Source organism: Paracoccidioides lutzii (assembly GCF_000150705.2).
Source record: "Paracoccidioides lutzii Pb01 unplaced genomic scaffold supercont2.23, whole genome shotgun sequence".
NCBI lineage: Eukaryota > Fungi > Ascomycota > Eurotiomycetes > Onygenales > Ajellomycetaceae > Paracoccidioides > Paracoccidioides lutzii.
The window spans coordinates 264,397-285,025 of record NW_015440969.1 but is presented as its reverse complement, the minus strand read 5'-3'; the positions used below and the strand labels follow the sequence as shown (position 1 = coordinate 285,025).

At 44.0% G+C, this 20,629-nt stretch overlaps 5 protein-coding genes across 5 annotated transcripts; 2 read left to right on the top strand and 3 right to left on the bottom strand.

Moving 5' to 3' along the window:
- Nucleotides 1–1,268: 1,268 nt before the first annotated feature.
- PAAG_07313 (zinc-regulated transporter 1) lies at nt 1,269–3,403 on the bottom strand (the record flags this gene model as incomplete). The annotated part of the gene is made up of 5 exons (XM_002790730.2): nt 1,269–1,527; nt 1,611–1,710; nt 1,798–2,691; nt 2,783–2,956; nt 3,136–3,403. 5 exons carry the CDS (start codon nt 3,401–3,403, stop codon nt 1,269–1,271), a joined length of 1,695 nt encoding a protein of 564 aa, XP_002790776.2.
- A 2,317-nt stretch (nt 3,404–5,720) lies between these two features.
- On the top strand, nt 5,721–7,768 carry PAAG_07312 (CTP synthase; the record flags this gene model as incomplete). Its single annotated transcript, XM_002790729.2, has 5 exons — nt 5,721–5,745; nt 5,811–5,946; nt 6,036–6,312; nt 6,378–6,581; nt 6,650–7,768. The coding sequence occupies 5 exons, from the start codon at nt 5,721–5,723 to the stop codon at nt 7,766–7,768; spliced, it is 1,761 nt and encodes a 586-aa protein (XP_002790775.1).
- Nucleotides 7,769–11,773: 4,005 nt separating this feature from the next.
- Nucleotides 11,774–13,678, bottom strand: PAAG_12377 (hypothetical protein; the record flags this gene model as incomplete). Its single annotated transcript, XM_015847874.1, has 4 exons — nt 11,774–12,534; nt 12,864–13,274; nt 13,326–13,515; nt 13,574–13,678. The coding sequence occupies 4 exons, from the start codon at nt 13,676–13,678 to the stop codon at nt 11,774–11,776; spliced, it is 1,467 nt and encodes a 488-aa protein (XP_015702517.1).
- Nucleotides 13,679–15,074: 1,396 nt separating this feature from the next.
- PAAG_12376 (hypothetical protein) lies at nt 15,075–15,589 on the bottom strand (the record flags this gene model as incomplete). Its single annotated transcript, XM_015847873.1, has 2 exons — nt 15,075–15,347; nt 15,503–15,589. 2 exons carry the CDS (start codon nt 15,587–15,589, stop codon nt 15,075–15,077), a joined length of 360 nt encoding a protein of 119 aa, XP_015702516.1.
- A 3,072-nt stretch (nt 15,590–18,661) lies between these two features.
- Nucleotides 18,662–19,076, top strand: PAAG_07310 (hypothetical protein; the record flags this gene model as incomplete). The annotated part of the gene is made up of 2 exons (XM_015846196.1): nt 18,662–18,791; nt 18,853–19,076. 2 exons carry the CDS (start codon nt 18,662–18,664, stop codon nt 19,074–19,076), a joined length of 354 nt encoding a protein of 117 aa, XP_015700631.1.
- Nucleotides 19,077–20,629: the final 1,553 nt, after the last annotated feature.

The window sequence follows — 20,629 nt, the reverse complement described above, 5'->3', positions numbered from 1 at the left end:
AGATCGTACGACAGATAGCTTCAACATCCATTCTCGAACAAGAATTCGCGGGAAAAGGTACAAAAACGGAAAACAAGCGACCTTAGCGGAACAACGGCGAAACTGATCGAACCCTGGGCAACTCCGGAAAACACCGCGAAAATCAGCAATGTTAGCAAGGTTGGCAAATATTTGTGACAAGCAATGGCATACTTGGGCCGCCTGAATCCGTTAGGCGGAGGAACTCGATGGCGGAGTAGAAATGGTGAATAGGCAGCTGGGTTCACTGGCGAAGATGCGTAGAGGCGCCCAAGTTTCTCAAGGCGATCCCGAAGCCCGTATCGGCAGGACGAAAGGTGTATGTGACTCAAATAGCCGTCGCTGTAAGAAAGGCAAAGGTATATTGCATTTATTTATTTTCCTGTGCTTTGGGCTGGACAGCAGTCCTCCGTCGACGACGTGGTGAATAAAACACATGCGATTAGGCAATAGATGTCCAACGTTGTTGAAGTCGTAAATACGGGAAAGCTTGCCGCCGAACGCGCTTATTTTTAACTAGGCCATTATAAGTAAGGTGGCTGGTACCTTCTGGCTTTGTTTGTCAAATGACGTTGACGCCGGCGGCTCTGGCTGCTAGTCATTTAGTCATCCGATCAAATGCACAAATTGAAGTTGTCGTATTCACAACGTCAAAGAGGAGCCTCACGGAACCCCTCGACAAAACAGAAATCCATTACCCTACATGTACAGTATCAATAGTGGGAACAAAACACTTTCGAAAGCTATGAATATGTTCAGATTACCTCGTCCTAAAATAGATTACCCTGTCTATGTTAAGATTTATATCCCCAACGATACCGATGCATGGGGCAGTGTTATATTGACTCATCGTTTCTAACAAGCAAATACATGAACTAGCAAATACACGACAAGAATAATGTGAAAGCCAAGTGTGTTTCCTCTTGGCCTCCTTGCAGCTGCGTCAGTTCCATTGCTCGGCCTCGAACCTGGCCCGCCAATATCCCAATACAATTGACACATAAGTCGCAGCCGACATCTATACAATTGAGTAAAAGGAAAAAGGAAAAAGAAAAAAAAAAGAAGGTCAAGAAATGATAATGGTATGGAAATACGAAAGAAGAAAAAACGGAAAAATTATATGCACAAAGAAACGCATTCAAGTTTCTTCGAGGTGAATAGAGATGAATAACGAAACCAAAACCGATATATCCTCAAAAATTTGTCCCATTCGGGATCCTCCAAATTCCAAGCCTAGTCCATACTGGCGCTTAAGCCCAAGCGCCAACAAGACTCATGGCAAACGCACCCATGAAGACTAGGAAAAAGGCGATGATTCTACGTCTACCCCGAAGAATGCGCCAGCTTTCGTCGCTCAGGAAATCCTCACCTAGCAGTTCGATCATTGAAGAGTAGATGAGAAGCCCCGAGGAGATAGCATTCATAACCCCGACCATGACCAGGCCAACTTCGGAGTCTGGATCGTAGAGGGTGTGGGTCGCTAGTCCAATAGCCTGACCGACGGGCGTGCTGTTCATAATAGGGATGTCAGCAAGTCAAGTTCCCCCCGGAGCTAATTCAGAAAAAAGAAAGGAAAAAGGAAAGCCACATACGTGCAACCGTATAATAAGGCCATGATCCAAGGCTGTAAGGCCTTATTTTCCCAGTTTATCACGGCGATGCGAGAGCCTAATGCGAGACCCTCAAATGTTTCTGCGTTTTATCTCATATTAGTTTTCATCCACGCTCTTATTTCTCGAATGGAGAACATGTAGCAAAGGTGGGAAGGGTGAAACATACGATGGAAGGAAATGGCAACCAAAAGCACGATAAACGGGCCCCCAACCGATACAGACAGAGCCATGCCAATGAAAACACTATGGAACAGGATACCCATCTCCAGCAGCGTACATTGCATCACTGCCTTCTTAAGATGTTGTTGAGGCGTCAATTTAATGGAGTTGCCATCTTCGCTTGCTTGTCCATCGCTTGACTGTTCATCGACTATCGTCTTGGTAGCTGGTACATTAGGCGACTGAGATGCTTCGATTCTCTCCATTTCCACTAGGCCAGCATTCATGTGAGCCAATTCACGGCCCATGCTGTTAGAATTACCAACCAATGGGCGATCCCGTCGCATGGAGGCATCTGTAGTTACATTTGGTTCTGGCTTTGTCGTATCCCAATCTGGGCTAGTGGCGGACTGTTTAACTGCTTTGTTTTCGTGATCCTTCGATCTCGATGAGGTATAGACGTCCGCTCCGCCAGAGCAACAGTGTCTGCTGGGACTGAAGACCATTTCAACAATGGTGACGAGAAATACAGCTAACAAAGAAATAGCGCCTGGCATTGGCTGATAATCCGTGGTCCAGAATGAGGGCAGGCATGGGTTATTGAGAGAGCCGAATGCGGTTGGCAATAGGTGAATAAAAGCCGTTGCCAAGAGCACTCCAGTTCCGAAATGTCTCACTATGAACAGAAAGGTCGATGGAATGCGCAACCAGGGGATTTTAACAGCGAGGAGTGGAAATGAGCAAGCTAAAGTTGAAACCCCAAGAATAATTAAGAGAGCCCCAACATGCAGCGGAGTGTTGTAGTCACTCCCGGCGCCACTGGGATCATTCGAACAAGTTCCCCGCCTGGAGAGACGCCGAATCGGCATATCACCCACCAATCGTGATTTCATGTTAGAAACTGTTGAAATATATCCAGTAAGTTATGCATTCCCAAAAAGGTCCCCAAGATGGCAGAGAAACTAATTGCCAAGTGGTATCCAAAAACCTACCAAGAGAGAAAGTTAGACCTCCAAAATAAAACGACAAGGATGCAACGAAAACAAGCAATACGGTCCACCAGATCCAGGCGCGATGCTGGCGGAATTTCCGGTAGACCCCATTAGGGCAAATGCTGCTACGGCTCACGGGAGCCAGAGCGCGGGTGGCAGAGAAGGTGTCTGAATCTTTGCTGTCAGCGCATTCAACCGAATCAATTAGGGGGCAATCAACAACAACACAGGATTCGGTATAAGATGTATACACCAAAGCAATAATAATAATAAATAAATAAATAAATTTAAGAAGAAAAAAAAAAAAAAGAAAAGAAGGAAAGAAAGAGAGAAAGAAAGGAGATGCTACATACCCTCTTTGAGAGAAAGTTGACGACCGGCATCTGCACCCGGGCTCTGGGTGAGTGAATGGTACCCAGGCAGCTTCTCGAGAGAGCTGTCAAGGTTCTTGGCATCCTCCGAACACTGAGTATCAGACTGGCTCAAGCCACTCCTAAATGATCTCGAGTTGACAGTGCCATTGAGGTCCTCACGAGTGGTCAGGTCAGCGGTGAGTGCGGCTGGGTTCTGATTCCAGTCGGGATGCTCGAGGCGCTGGTCGGTTCTTGAGGGGCAGTTCATGGTGGATGATAGTGGATGATAATATGCTAAGTATGCGTAGACGCGGGGTTGCCAGGGGGCCCTTTTTTTTTTTTTTTTTTTCTTAATTATTTTCTCCCAAGTTATATGCCCTGTAGTTTATATGTTCAAATGTCCTCCCGGTCGCATATATGCAATAGCGATAACGGTATAAAGCAAGCAAGCAATGTGGCAATTGCGACGGCGAAGAAAGTTCCGTAGGTTGCGAACACGCGAACACCCGAAAGAAGTGGAGAGAAGAACAAGAATGAAGACAAGCCAAGAAGAGATGTGGAGACGAAAGCCAAAGCCAAATTCCCCCCTGCTTCTGCCAAGTATCTACAAAGCCGGAAATTTGCGCTCGAGGTTCGAGAACGGAGGGGGAGTCGACGTTGAATATATTTCTGCGATTCCAGCCGATCACCAGCAATTTATTTTCGTCAATTTGGGATCTATATTTATATGCACAAGGGTTGATGGTTGATAGAATAGATATCCTACATCTCGGAATTCTATTAATATTCTAGACGGGGTTGAAGTAAGACCTTTTTTTGTTTTTTGCCCCCATGTTCCACGGAAGCATGTATGAACGAACGTCTTGGCCTTGAAGCGATGCCGCCCGGTTTGCTCTGCTGTATTGGAAGGGAAGTTGAGAGCTGGTTGTCCAATTAAGTAATTACTGTTTAATTCACTGGTTACATGGGGAACAAAGTGGGGGTGTTTTTTTGGTTTACTCCGCCTCATAGAACTTCCATGGTACGATGGGGAGCTTCGTCGGTGATGGGTCGGATGGGCCTATATAGCATAGTTACAGGGGAGTTTGATGCATGTTTGAGATAGCACGTCACACCACAACGTTTCTAGGTATCTTTCGGCGCAGAAATCCACCCTTCTCATATTCCTACATTCACGTGGGATTAATTGACGTTGTTGTTCTTGGTGGTTGCGTAGAAACAACGCAGAAGCCTCCGCCGTGGAGAGCTCGGGTCTAATAATAGAAAACCATCTCTGTGTGTTGAACACATCGTCTCTTGAAAGCCAGCTCCGGATGGATCGAGGAAACCCAAATAGGTCTTCTGCGACTCCCGTCTCTGCAAATATGATATGCGCATAAATCATCGGAACGTCTACGTCTTACCTACGGAACGTACGTATTTGAATTCCGCTCTCCGAACGTAAAGCTTCTTCTGGAATTTGTCTCTGCAGAGATATCGGGAGATATCATGACGTGAGCTCACCCGAAAGGCCCCCGGACTTTGCTCACATGAACATGGCAACCGATAACCCTTCGCAGGGTCCTCACCTGGGCCGTATTGTCCTGAAGCTAAAATTATGGCAATTCGACTTGAGAAACTCAAGAGGTTCGTCCACGGGAGATTAAAACAGAGCTCCATTATACCGAGAATTTAAGCCCGTACCCAGTCAAAAAATAAATAAATAAATAAATAAACAACGCCACTCAATTTTTTTTTTTTTTTTTTTTTTTTTTTTCCCCCCATATGGTTGGTCCAGATATTTGGGCGGAGGGGGTCCCTTTGCTAAAAATAGCACAGAGCCAGCACCGAATTTGGGATTTGACAGGCAAGGTTATTATCTAATACAACTACGGGCTGGATCTTAGGGTCGAGTTGATCAAATAACTTAGTTGAACTTTTCCCAACTTCCGCAACTCATAACTCATAACTCGTACTCGCGAGGAGGCTAAAAGAATTACAAACATCTGTAAATAGTTTTAAACTCATTAAGATCAACGAAGGGCCGTTGATGATCCCAGATGAGCAGATGGGCAAACCTCGCTCGGCGAGATGATCTGGTGCGCAGGTCAAAAAAGTTGGTTTAAGCCGCCGCCACTTGACAACCAACCTGGTTTTAACCAAGTTGTAGGAGCCAAATAAGGACACACGAGGGTCGCGTGCCTCTCGAGGATAAAATATATAAACTGGCATAAATTCAGTTAACCCGGAAAAATCTAGTCTAATCTAATCTGATTTTAATCTCATCTAATCTGATGATCTACTCGGTGTCGCCCATCCCAACTCTCTCGCTATCTGATGGATGATCGACACGCCATTGGCCCCAGCCGCCAAGCCATCAAGATGCGGCTAAAATGACGCCAAGACCAACAAACGCGGTTAAGCTAATCGGGCGTTCTTGCTTCACCGCTTTCCGTTCCCAGAATACTGCCGCGCCAGAGCTTCAACCTCGAAAAAAAATTTGTTGCTTGGCCTCTTGTTATTACTCCCTCCCTTTCGCCCCTCCCCCCAAGCGGGGCGCATTGCCAGTCTGGGATAGTTGATACCACTTCAGCAGCATTCTCAAGATGAAGTACATTCTGGTTTCGGGAGGTGTGTTTTCATTGAGCCTGATTTTCGAACGTGTCTCACGAGCGTGTCTGACTCATATTCCCCAGGCGTCATCTCCGGTGTAGGCAAGGGCATCATCGCGTCCAGCACTGGTTTGCTTTTGAAGACACGCGGTCTCAGAGTGACTAGCATTAAGATCGACCCTTATATGAATGTTGATGCTGGGACTATGAGCCCTACCGAGTTGGTGTTCCCTCCCTTTTTTCGCCCTCGTCCGCGCTGCCTTGAGGCGTCAGAACGGAAATATAAAAAGTTGACCCTAAGGATCCTAGGCATGGAGAGGTGTACGTGTTAGATGACGGCGGGGAGGTTGACCTGGACCTGGGAAACTACGAGCGCTACCTGAACATTTCGCTAAGCCACGAGCACAATATAACAACCGGAAAGATCTACCTACACGTTATTGAGCGAGAGCGTCGAGGCGACTATCTGGGCAAAACGGTTCAGATCGTGCCCCACTTGACCGATGCAATTCAAGACTGGATTGAGCGTGTGGCTAAAATTCCCGTCGATGAATCTGGAGAAGAGCCACACGTGTGTATTGTTGAGGTAAAGCTGGTCCCCGGACCTTCGTGTGCTCGAGTTATTCAAATGTCTAAAACGAATTTTCGCAGCTTGGAGGCACAATCGGAGACGTGGAGTCAGGTGTCTTTTTTGAAGCCATGCGTCAGCTTCAGAGACGGGCTGGCAAGGGTAATTTTCTCCAGATCCATGTCTCTTATGTTCCCGTTATTCCTCCAGGTAGCGGCGAGCAAAAGACAAAGCCAACCCAGCGGGCGATCAGCGATGTCAGGAGCGCGGGGCTCAGCCCAGACTTGGTATGTCCCAATATCTCTTTCTCCCCCCTCACAACTTTTTTTATCTAGCTGATTGTTATCCTCACCAGATTGCCTGCCGCTGCGAGAGACCGCTCGAAGGTCAAACCATCGTCAAAATCGCCAATGCTTGTCAAGTTGATCGAGACCAAGTCCTCACTGTTCACAATGTCTCAACGACCTACCACGTTCCCGTCCTTCTTGAGAACCAAGGTGTTCTTTCAACCATAAACCGTATCCTTCAACTGGATGCAATTCAGATACCAAAACTTCTTCTCGAAAAGGGTACCACCACATGGACGGAATGGAAGTCCCTGGCCTCAAGCCAAGATCATACACAGGTGACTGTGTCTATTGCCCTTGTTGGCAAATATACGAGCCTTCACGACTCTTACATGAGTGTTAGCAAGTCGCTGGAACATGCGGCTATGCACTGCAAGCGGAAAATCAATCTTATCTGGGTTGACGCATCTCATCTAGAAGAGACGACACAGGAGTGCTCCCCTGCGGAGTTTCACAAGGCGTGGCATGCCGTCTGCATGGCAGATGGAATCCTAGTCCCCGGCGGTTTCGGCCATCGGGGAACAGAAGGCATGATCAAAGCAGCCAAATGGGCCAGGACAAATAACATTCCATACCTGGGTATATGTCTAGGCATGCAGCTAGCCGTCATTGAATACGCACGTAATGTTTGCGGTATCGACGCGGGCAGCGAGGAATTCGACGAGAATCATTCCAACCCAGCCATCGTCTACATGCCAGAAATAAACAAGGAAAAGATGGGCGGTACGATGCGATTGGGCAAGCGACCCACCATCTTCCAGCCTGGCACGGATTGGTCCCGTCTGCGAAAGCTGTACGGAGGTACACCGGCCATCTGGGAGCGACATAGACATCGCTACGAAGTCAATCCCCAAATGGTGGAGATGCTGGAGAAGGCCGGACTGACATTCATAGGTAAGGATAACAAGGGCGAACGGATGGAAATTGTCGAGCTTAGGGATCACAAATGGTACGTTGGCGTGCAATTCCATCCAGAGTACCTCTCCCGAGTTCTCGCGCCCAGCAAAACATTCCTGGGCTTCTTTGCCGCTGCCGCTGCCTGTCTGGAGGAAATTAGCGAGACCTACAAAGATCGATATGACCTAAGCCACCAAGAGATAGATCTTAATTTGATTCCAGGCCGATAGACTTGTCCGGAAGACTTCTAGATTGGATGGCTAGGCTATACTTGGTGCAATTTTAATGCCGTTTCATTTTTAACTCTTTTTTCCTTTTATGGATTGGGGTGAGGGGATGAGCCGTTTTGGGTACTTGCAACATGGAAATGCTCAATTGTATTGACGCATATCCATATATATAGCACGTTTATTTCCTTTGCCGTTGAGCGTGTTTCATAATAAATGATTTTTCAATGTTCCAAAATTAATTTCCAATCACCGCTTTTGTTTGCCTGGTCAGTTGATACTTATTTTGTCAATGTGGGATGAATCTGATTCCTTTCCGCGTCATCTTCTCCGCTCTTGTCTCCTAAAATACACGAGTGTGCTAGACCTATTAGTATAAACGTCCGCTCCTAAGATCACTCACATGATAATTGATCTTAACCCAGGGGTTAGCATTAGGATTAGGGTATTAGGATTAGGGTTAGTTTAATGACAATGAGCCGTGACCCATGCTTTCCAAGCTCCGTTAGCCCGTTGCTTACATGTCATCAGGTGTCGTGATAGTTTATTTAGTTTCTAAGCCACCCCCATCAGATACTCCCGTAGAAAAGAGGGCGGGCATCTGGTCAATTTATAAATACAAAACTGATATGGATATATATATATGCCAGGCATCTTGCGGATCTGTGGATCCGTCTACCGTCTACCGTCTTCCTTCAATGCACTTCAGGTTATTGGTTGTTTGTTTCAAATTTCCAAATTTAACAAATTGGGGGAGGGTAAGCATTTGGGGAAATGATATTTTGGGGAAACTAGATCCGGGACGGTGGATGATTTGGTGTTTGGGATGAAAGTGAGGGTAATCGGATTGTTGTATACATTTTCAAAGATTTTCTCGAAAAAGTTAACTTAAGTGAATTATGCATTAATTAGAGATAAAGGGCCAAGGCTCAGACAGAGCATGAAACGAGAATAAGCGTTTGAATCCAATTTGTGCATATTAACGGTTTTTCGAAGTATCCTATATTTTAATCTCTTATGAATTTCACCCGCTTCTATAGCCACGGATCATTCGTTTTTGCTGCTAAGCAATGGCTTTACGCTTGCTAAATTAACGTACAAAAATCAATGAAATATTAAGGGAAAATAGAAATAAATAAATTGGTGGCAACCTTGATTAGAAATAACAGGCAGAGCTACTAGGAAATCTCAGCGCTAATATCAATTAATCGCAGCGTATTAATTTGGTATGCTTGGCATGCTTGCAGCCCTCTAAAGACTTCATCAGTCTTTGTCTGTGATCATAGATTTCATATTCACTCATTGAATCATTAAACACTAGGCAAGTACTTGTTCACAGAGCCAGTGATTATAACTATCGATAAAGATGAACTTCTAATTTAATTAGTTAACTAGTTAGTTGGTTAACTAATTGTAAATTTGTTATATAAAAATGAGATCATCAGTGCACAAAAATATTAACATTTAATTATGATGATAATCTTAAAGATTAAATTTTATCATTAGTTTACATAGTTATATGGTTATTCTAATATAGTTAAAGTTTATGATTTTAATATTTTCAGAGAAATGTAAAATTTTTAAAATTCATATCAAGCCTTACTAGAAATATTTTACAAATTATATAGTGGAAAGATTTATTTAAAATATTAAAGAATTACCAAATAATCCCTCTAACATAAGATGATTATATTAATTATATAAAGGAGAATAGCTAATTTTCTACTTTATGAAGATGTAGTTTCTTAATTCACTATAGATTTAATTATTAAATTTAAAATTTAGCTTTTATTTTACAAAGATAGTGATTTAACCAGGCTATAAAAACCTCATTTCAGAAAAAAATACAAACTTAGATAATTATATTCTTATTTATATTATTTTTTCTTATATTTATATAGTCAATGACTATGACAAGTCAATAAATAAAAATTAATAATACAGAAGTTAATTGTACAGGAAAATCTAGTGTTGAAAATACTCATTCAACAAAGAAAACTATATCAAACCTTATAAAGATATTAATAAGCGATTAATTCTAGAACATGTAATATATGACTTCCAGCCCAGCCTAGAAATAGTGGCAATTTATATATGAGGTAGACCCACAGCTACTTTAACTAAAAGTACCCGAAAGTATCAATCAGGTGTCATTTGATGTGGGCTAGATGATATGTTTGATTTTTAAATAACTTTATTACTATCACTTAAATCTTTTAATGTTTTTTTCAAATAACTATTTCAAAACATTTTTTACAATTTTCTTTATTACTGAATTTTTCTTTACTTTTTTACTTTATTAATTTTTTAATATTTAAAGTTCAACCTGTAGGTATTAATATATTATTGAGTAATAGATATTATCAATAGTAATAAATCATTTTATAAAAACATTACTATTACTAGTTAGAAGATTTTTGATATTATAGATCTAATTGTATTGATTTTATTTTGTTTAATTAAATTTATTCAAATGTAGATTTTATTATATAGTTTTAGTAAGTTGTAAACATTATATTATATTCTATTTCAATATTTTTAATTTTAATTAAATTCTACAGTAAGATTTAAAAAATTAATTAATTAATTTATAATTATAAAGATTTTCTTTTTTGTTAACTATTAATTCTTCATTTTCTGATAGTAAGAGTTTATGAATTCAAAGTGAATAGCCGAAGTAACATTCAAAATCTGTATAAATTACTTTATTTTTAAAGATTATTTTATATTAAAAAACAAGTAATAGCTATTTTTGCAGCTTTGCAATTATTTGAAACTAGTTTCTTTTTGACTTCTAAAAGCTATAGTCATAAAAAATAGATTATAAACTTTAATCTCCTATTAAAGGTGAAAGTAATATACTTATAGTTCTATTTCTGCATCTTGTAGGTAAATATTTAACGTTGTTAGTCATTGAGATTTCTTTTTTGCATGATTTTTATATTGATTAAATCATATGCAAGATGAGTGATTTCAAACTCCACAAGGTGATACCTATATTTTGATGAGAGGTGATGCTTCCAGGCTATAACTATGAAATAAGAGTAGCATTGAATTCAATTAGTGGTGAATAATCACGGGTTTTCGAACTCTCCTATATACTAATCTCTACGAATTTCTCGCAGCTTTTAATAACCACAGATCATTAGTATTTACCCCCATACTAAGCTATGGCTTACGGCTACTAACCTACGTACAAAAATAAACTAACATGCGTGGAGGCCGAAATTTCCGAATTCAGAAGAACTGAAGCCCCCCCCCCCCCCCCAAAAAAAAAAAATAAAATAAAATAAAATAAAATAAAATAAAAAATATAAAAAACAAAGATAAATTTGTGGCGTTTTTGGTGAATAATTTTTTTGGGTTGCAGCGAGCTCGCCGGCCGCAGTTTCACACATGGAAACGAAATTCCACCGAAGGAGTGTCAGAAACGATTTGCGCAAGCGCGAATAGACTGGGAACGAGCAGATATTTGGAAGGTAACGAACAATTTTTCTTTTCCTTGCGTTGAACTTTTTGGTTTGCGTCTCGCTTGAAATTTACATAAAGCTGATGGTATCTCTGGAGGAAATGGTAAGTTCAGGGCTTTCTTCGAGAGAGCTTTGGTGGGGGGTGGTGCAGTGAAAATGCATGTATAAAATGAGAAAATAGGCAAGGATATTGAAATGCAGCGAGCGCACCAGAAAAAATAGAGAACCGAGTCAAATTTGCAAAATAAAACCCCAGTCTCATGGGACCTTTTTTGTTGACTTAAAGCAGATCGCCGCCTAATAATTGTTACTATCGATGCTTGTCGATGGATACTAGATAAGTCGCTAAAGAGACATATAAACAAGGAAAAGAAAGGAGAAACCCAGACAAAACCTAGAGAAAAAAAGGGGGGGAAAGATTAACAGTGAAAGCTCCAGGAAACGGAAGAATAGGCCAGGGTTACCAAGGAAAATAGATGTTATGACAATCTATTGGAGAGACACGCGTGGTCAAACCTAAGGGAGAAGATTATTTAATTTATTCCCCCTCTTCATCAGCGGGATGACGCGGCGGAGCCATCACATGGGGATGTCTAAAGGATCCTGTCGAAATGGAGGAAGAAAATACAGGTATGCCATCGATCAGAGGATATGTAGCTGCTCCGTGGACTTCTCGAAGAGGTAAAGGTCCATGCGAAGGCAAAATCATTGGAATTGACTGAGGCATATAGTGCTGAGGTATCATCCCAGCACCCCCGTTTCCATAATCAACTGGGCTAAATATAGGTTGTTGGAAAGATGTTGCTGACCAAGAGCCATAATTTCCTCCGTTTTGAGCTTCTGGGCTGAAGTTCCTTGGATTCATATATTGGCTTTCGTTTGGGGAATGGGTCAATCCGTGAAGATAGCTGACGTTAGACCCATTTGGTATCCCGTCACTTGATCTGGGAGTTGTGTCTATAGGTGTAAATTCTTCATAGTCTGGTTTAATTCCCATTGGAGAGAAAGCGCTTGGGGTTCGCGGTTCAAAGGCGACTGGCATGGATAATGGAAGGAGACTGTTCCTGTCGTGAGCAAAAATTGGGACGGTCCTGTTCTGTTCAGGGAATGTCTGAGGCGGGATTTGTAAGCTTCCATCATTCTCATTCACATCCGCAAGCTCTGATGCAGTTCCTCGGAGGCAATTGTCAGCGCCTGCAGAGTAGCTCTGCTGATCAGATTCAGACGCTGTCTCAGAGCCCTCCCTCGTGCCGGGATTCGTTTTTCCTTCCTGAGGAACGTAAATTATATGATCGGCATCTGATATAATGCGCAGCGTACTATTAGATGGGATAAACGAATAAGCGTTAAGAGGAGGTGTACCCGACTAACCTATCTCTCCCCTTTCATATGCTCTTCTATTTCCCTCACTCGATATATTCATCAGAATAGCTGCTTTTCACCCGTTCTACACTGGTTTTGTGTTTTTGCCCCAGCACCTTTGAGTTTTTGGGCAGGGATCCCATGAGATTTGCGCAAATTCCGAAATATATAAATAAGGGGGTTCCCCCGAGCTATCCCTAATAAGCTTCCAAAAGAAAAATAACAGAAAAAGAGCTAGGGGGGGGGGGGGGGGGGGGGGCTCTCACGAATCTTTTTCAGATGATCTGGCTCTTTATGAATCACGCCAGGAGGCCACCAGTCTGGCTTAGTTTTCTCAGGGTCCCTTGTGTCTCCTGGACCAGCCCTTCCACCATTGTATGGGTGCTTTGCCTGTTTTCGAGGCTCAATGAACTTGATATATGCTTTTGCAATTTGGCGACAATTGATCTGCTGGAAGGCTTTGAAGAATTCTGAATAAAAGGCCAGCATCTCTTTCTCATTTCCGACTGACATCCAAATGCCTTGTGCACGCTGGTTTTCGGATTTCTTGTCATCATTGCCGACAGACACTCCATTTATTGCATCCTCCAGTCGTTGGCGTTTTTGCGGAGGCATGGGACTCAGGGGAGATAGATATTGAGCCCTCTTTGATTTCGAGTGATATATAGAATTTGGGCCTGTATTATACTAAGACATCGTTCGATTCAAACCTTATTGGGGATACGCACCAGCCAACGATGATTGATTTGTATGTCGTAAAAATCGATCTTCAAACTCGGGACAAAATAATTCGCCCCGATACTTTTGTATGGATGGAGAGAGTTCATACTGAACATTCCCGGACGGATCGAGATATGCTAAAGCGTATTGCTGGTATGGAATATTAAGTGCACAGCGGGATTCAATCATGAGATTATCCTTTATTCTGTTAGTTGTTTCGCATCATCATGAAGAGTAACATGTTATCACAACATACGGGTGATGATTCCCGAGATTGATCTCCTCCGGTCGATTGGCGACAGTAATTGTGAGGCTCGGATGGGGATCCCGGAGGGCTGCTAGCCACAAGTTTGACCGCCATGATACTGAGATGTCGGAAGCCAAATTTATAATGGAATTGTCTTTAAACCTGCAGCACATATAGATAGAATAGCGACCAAACAATTTCTCAATGTACGCCGTCAAGCCCCAGGCGGGTATCTGATCCTGAATAGTGGCGCAATGTTTTGATAAGGTCTAATTAGGATTCGGGTTTTAAGGATTGTTGGGAGACGACACAGGATATAAAGTAGCTTTGAAGATAACAGATATGACAAAATAAGGTATGAATAATCGACAAGAGCTCCCAATAAAATATGAAACGACGAAACCAGGTCACTAAATGAAAGGCTGTGACAAGATCACCTTTTCAGAAATATCGGTATGGCGATGTAAATGCGTCTCTGTTGTCTGTCAAAAGAAAGACGTAATGGTAGATGCAGATAAAGTTGCTAGGCAACCACCTAACGCTTTTCTCGCGGTTGTCTTCAAAATGAATAAAGAAAACCAGAACACGGGAGGTTGGGGATGGGATGAACAGATAAATAATATGTCCAATGCATGTTTCATTTTGTTCACTGGCAGAATATTAAAGGAGGGCAGGAACTTGATGATCAGCAAGGTAGTGGCTGTTGTTCAAAACCAGCAATGGTGTCCTGGGAGCAGCTATTGAAGTGGGCAAGTGGATGAGCTGGATGCACGGTAGGCTGCTTCATCCCCCCGGGTCGACTACCCCCTCCACCTGCAGGGTGAATCCGAGAAGTGTACAGCCAAGCCTCCAGTGGCTTGTTATTTTCTCGAGGTGGAATCAAACCAACGGCGACAGGCAATGGGATGATCAGACTATTTTGGTAACAACCATGATTCGCGAGAAGTCACCAAGAGACGGAGATGGACCACAATGCGATAGGGCCCGTGCGGTAGCTTGAGGACTGATCGTCACTGTCAATAGTAATATTATTATTCATGATAATACGGAGGAGTCCCCTTGAAGACAGGGTAAAAGAAAGCGGAAAGAATAAGATCCCTGCCCTCGATGAGGAATCGGAAGCACTGTCTTGGGAACCCAAGATTGTGGACTGCAGTCCCCTGAACTGTGGCTTAGGGCTCCTCTTTTTGACTATTATGAAGTTGATGACGCACTGTCGTCGGGTATCATTTCCATTTATATGTTTCCGGACGGCTTCCATCGTCTTCTTGGAAGAGATGTTTATCCCGAGGATTTTGGAGGTTCTGGTCTTCAATCACGGAGCACCCATTTGAAGAACTTAGAAAATTTCCCAAATAGTTTGAGAGCTCGTTAGAACAAGGATCCTGAAATCCCTGTTCGATAATGCAAAAGATTATTCACAGACTTCATTCTCTGTTGGTTGCCAAACACACGAGATCTTCGACAGAACAACATCACGCAGAAGCTATCGAGAGCTAGATCAAAATGCTCAAGGGCAACGAAAATCTAGATCCTTCTCCCACCCCCGTGTCCGCCCCAGGATTACGAGGCCGTTGGCCCGCTGCTGCTTGTTTCTCCTCTGCAGTGCTGTGGCCAAGGCTCTCGAACGCAGCCTCTTACTCTGGGGCAGCATCTCTAATAACGTTGACACATTATTGGCACATCCATAATCTGCAAGGTTAGATCGCGGGAACTTGGGTTGTGGGGCCGGGCGCTTTGTTGAATGGGCATATTCCGCATGTGGCGCCAACTTAACCACCCGCTATCCCTTGGCATACATAACAGGGGAAGTTTGACAACCTCAGCCTCTTCAGCACATAAAAGTTTTGTTGTCCGTTGAAATAAAAACGTGGCTCACGCTCGTAACATGGGGGAGCCAATGGAGTATGCATATATTCTTAGGGAAGGTTACCGCACGTCTGGAAGGTCCACAAGATAATATGATATGCCTGTCCGTTCGTTGATCCATCCCAGAAACTCCAACCCTCTCGTGTGCGCCGCCATCTCATATAGTAGTGACGAGCGATCTTATTGATTGTCCCCCGAGAAAAGTAGTTATGAGGTCTGTCTCAAAAAGTCTGTATCAGGATTAGACACAGCATTTGCCCACGGGGTGCTTCACCCAGAGCGGGTGGCCTCTAGGCTTGTTCCGACCATGATTGTTAGTTCTTACGTGGGGGAAAAGCCTGCTCAAGCTAGAGGGCTTCCCTTCCTATATCTGAAGCCCCTTGTCCTTACGGGGACCCACACGAGAGCCATCCCGACAATCCGGGTCAATGATGAATCGGAGATGGCACATTTTGGGAGCCTACCCCTGATTCTGTCGATGCCAAGGCACCTGTATTATTGCATGATTAGCTGGGTTGGCCCGATTTCCCTCCTTGTCAGGATATCATCGATTTAGCACATACACTGCCGCTGAACGTAACATGAATGCACAAAGAAAGTGTGAGATGGCAAGCTGGCATCCGAAGCAGCATAGTGAAACAGACTTCCTGCACGTTGTCTGGCCAAGATACTTCTTTGGCATCCTGGACATGACAGAAACCCGGAGTTGCCCACCTTCTGGTCCCTGCTGTCCCTGCTGTCCCTGCTGTCCCTGTTGTTGTCACGAAGAATAATCACGGCTGTTTGTAGATGGAGGTTGTTGGAGCCTGCACGTTTGACAAACTTAAGGAGGTCCAATTCACTCCCACACACTCCCTCTCCACTCTATCCAAACCGCATCCAAACTTCAGCAGCGTCAATTTTTACTTCACATCAACCCTCTGGGATAATTGGATTACTACTTTGCTCCCATCCGTCCCCTGCTGCTGCTATGTATACTAAGGAATGAGTTATTCAAGCCACTCCGCGCGATCAGCCGGCATCCTGGCAGCGTGACCGTCCGCGGATTGTTTCAGACAATCCGAGATGGTCTTCTATTGATCGTGAGAGGGGAAAATATAGGCAAACCCGAGAAATGAAGGCTGTCTGAAGATCATGGTCCGGAAATGCGGGAGGGAGCTTCTCTGACAGCCCCCGGCTCTCCTTCATTACTGAGGCCCCTGCAACTCTATATTGTCCGCTCTTCCTGCATACGAAGATTGCAGGAGAGATCCTCCACTCCCTGCATTGATTCTCCGGCGAGTTGAGAACTTGCAAAACAGATTACCTTTATAACCCTGATCGGATTGTAATCTCGCTTGCCTCCCACCACCGAGACACATCCCGCGTTGTGAGGGGTTGAAGAAGTCGTTCATTTGGTGCTCAATAATGGAGTGCAGAGAGGCCAGCATCGCAAAATTACGCTGAATGACACCTCGTTACCTGTCATGCAAAGATTTTGTGGATTGGACCTTTCAAGATCTTGGAAAGTAGGTTCTCTAGTTCCTTTCCAATATCATGTCTCCTTTAGAGAAAAAAAAATGGGCCAAAAGGGCCAAACGAGATCTAACGGTTCAATTCTGAGTCTCACGGATCTTCTATACTTGACGTCCTCATAAATGATATATGCGATTATGCGAATTAAAGTGTTTTCTTACCTAATCAACCGTGCGATAACTATTCACTAAAACTAAAAGGTCTACTGACTTGAGCCCACTTCATTTCGGCTGGAAAATTTCTAAACATTGGAGGTCAGTGGAGGAGAATGTGCATACTAATTCGCTCCCATTGCATCAAAATGTGGAAACTGGAAGATAAATCTTGATTAGTCTCTGGAGTAATAATCGGCTAACTCAGGTCTCTTTTTACGGAAACGGAATGCGCGGAATGGCAATGCCTTTTGAGGCTTTGTGCCTCGAACGGGATTTTCACAGCAGAAGGCAAGCTGAAGGGAAAAAACAATATGCGTGTTGCATGTACGTTGGAAGAGAGTGACATTCAATTATTGGATGCTTAGAGAGCATTGAAAAGTTTTTAATATCAACGCGATGGGAACTGAAAGGAATATGCTCAAGGGGTTTGTTTCCATCTCGCAGCGGCATTCCCGACCTGTGAATAATAATCATGTGTTTGGCCTTGTCGCTCGAAAAGCTACCTCGCACCTTGGCTGGTGCTGCAGGCTGTCTATTCCAGGAGAACGGAGAGACTGTGATCTAGCAGCATGGAATTCAAAGATCTAAAAACTTGGTTTGATGATCGGCCCAGGCATGAGTCCATGCATGGGTAATAATTCAGGACTTCTGGAAGCTTCTCTTTATCGAGCTTCGGTCGGCATGGGAAAATTTCTTCAACCTGCGTGGCTCTGTATTTCTGCCACAATTGATGCGGTTCATCCTTTATGCTGATTGGATTGGCAATGAGACTATTTTCAAAACCTTATACGGGCTGAATCTCCGAGCTTATGAAATGGCGATGGTAAAGGTGGAGCAAAATTTATCTCCATCGAGATATTTCATCCAAGCACACGGACAGGATGATTCTTGCTTAATACGACGTGATGTCCCCAGACAACCAGGTTTACCATCTCCTTGCCGAGATTGTGCGGGGCATTCCGCAACTCAGGTGAGAGATGTAATAGTGCCTGCATGACCAGAACCTCGTCTTCCACCAAACCTACAGCTAGGATTTTAGAGAATACCAACCCAGAGCCCATCATGATTCGCCATCAGTTTGAGTAGCTTCCACAGCGGATGTCTGTTGCAAAATTGTTCCAGTTGAATCGAGCAAATTCATCTCGATGGTCTATTTCAGTTAAGATAAGCTCTCGCCTTTAAAACGCACTCCCACTTAACTCTCCTCTCTCTCCGTTAAAGAATACCGGGAATCCAAAGGTGGCAAGACAATACCTTGCGTCCGGCGCAAGTGGCGTTGACAGTTGACAGACTAATAGCTCCTGAGTCCTGACCGTCAACATTTTTAACAGCTAGAGCCATCACTGTTCCAGTCAAACAATCTCATAAATATTCGCCACCCCAGCCGATGTTGAAAAGCAATTCTGCGACCATTGTTGCTAAAGAAGAGGCATTCTGCAAACAGCTTTCACAATAATGTCTCGCTTTATCCTGTTTAAACATCGGAGTTGGCCGCGCCTCAAGCTTTTCCTCTTAGAGTTTGAGTTGAAATGAATGTTAATGACTGACATGAACCTGCATGAACCTGCAGGATGTTATTTATTCTACGAATAGCTTGTCGAAGCGAGCCGTAACATTCAAACTGGGCTGGGAGGTCATAGCCCTCGACAAACTTGGCAGCACAGAATCCCTCCCCAGCATATTTCTTGGTTTGCTGCCGGAAAAACACGTCTATTGCAGGAACCAGTTCCACTAACATCGAAGCCCCAGAGGATCAATCGTCCAGTGGAGATCTCATCAAGTTAATGTGTGGCGGACCGGCGGACCAACTGTCAAACGTTAAAAGGTGTTCTGGACCGATGATAAGCGGGAGCAGCCTTCCGCGAGCGCGACAGCTAACAGAGGGAACATTAAGTTGCTCCAATGCGTTATTTCATGCCACAGAAAAGCCCATGGTCGGCCTCCCGTCTCCCACGCGCCCTCCCGCTCGTTAGGTCTGGTCCGGGCAGCATCTTGTCTAGCCGCGGCAGGTCAAACCGAGGGCCTGCGACTCATTGATAGGAAGCGAACGAATAGAGGTGTATTGTTTATCGTCACTTAATAGTGTAGATATGGGACGTCAAGTTACCCACTAACGCATAGGGATGTCATGATTATAATATTACTTGCGGACAAAGTCAAGCGGCACTTCTTTGTCTCCGCCGGATCCCATAAACGAGAGTTGTCGAACAAATAGGAGAGATGAATGTAGAGCATTGGACGCAATTCAAAAGCTGGCTTGTTGGACTTGCTTGAAGATGAGACTTGCTTGAAGATGCGAAGTCAACGGGATGCGACCCCTAGTTAACGACCAAACCATAACGTTACTTATGGCAGCCTTTGACAGGTTTAATAACAGATGCCAAACTCTGACCTTCATCGGCCCAAAGCTTGCCGCATGATGGCTTCGAGAGACGATACGAACATGTCAAACGAACGCTGAAGATAATGCCTCCACAGAAATAGTGCAGTCTTCAAATGCGACACTCCTAAAGGCAAATTGTCACTTCGCCGAAATAACCGCCGTAGAAATATCAGAGGAGCATAAAACAACCACATGCCCATCAACCCGCGTTACTCAAAACAACTTGAAAGGAACAATTTACGAATATGGAGAATGGATGCAGTACATTGCTTCAAAATATCCGTCACCCTGCACCACAGGAGACCTCTCGTTTCATGTGAAAAATTTCACAAGACAGCCAGGAACACGCCACTTAAGCGCCCGACAACACAGCCTTTACCAAGATACTCACACGTTAACTTTTGAGTATAATTGATGAGCCAAATGCACTATTCAAACATGTCGCGACCCTCTCCATCTGTCGCTTTCCCCTTTCTCTCTTCCTTTACCTTCCTCTCAATCGTGGAACGGGGCCAAAACCAAACGTTCTCCTAGACCCCATCGTGATCAAGCGCTTTTCGCAGCCCATACAAACCCAGCTCCTTCAGGTTTCACAACTCATTACCCTGTTACTAGTGAAAAGGAAACACCATGTCCAGTCAAACCGGGCGCAACCAAACACGGAGTGCATAAGGGGGTAGAGTGCATACACGCCACATCTCACAACCGTAGAATCCCTACGCTGGACAGCGCCTGATTCTCGTCTCACAGCCGGATGAAGTAAGAAGATATTTTCCAAAATAAATCAACTGAACTAAGCTAGTTAACCTCGATCTCCAAACGTTCAGGTGGGACCACCCTGTCTTGTCCATCCTGTTGGTTCTTGGAATGGAACAAGGGTTCGAAAAAAAAATATCCTAATGCGGACCAGCTTACAGAAGGTGTTTTAAGGATATGGCCCTGCGCCCAGGGGTCCGGGATGTTAATTCTCGGTCTTCCTCGGGAACATTTTACTGCAGTGACCGTGCGGATCGATTAAACTACGATACGGCCCTTTTAGTGGACCATGCAATTCTTTGGCCTGCCTGTCCCACCACCACAGCTTCAGACACTGTTTCCTCTCAAGATTTTTTTCAATCAATACCTGCGCCTTCCAAGGTTTGG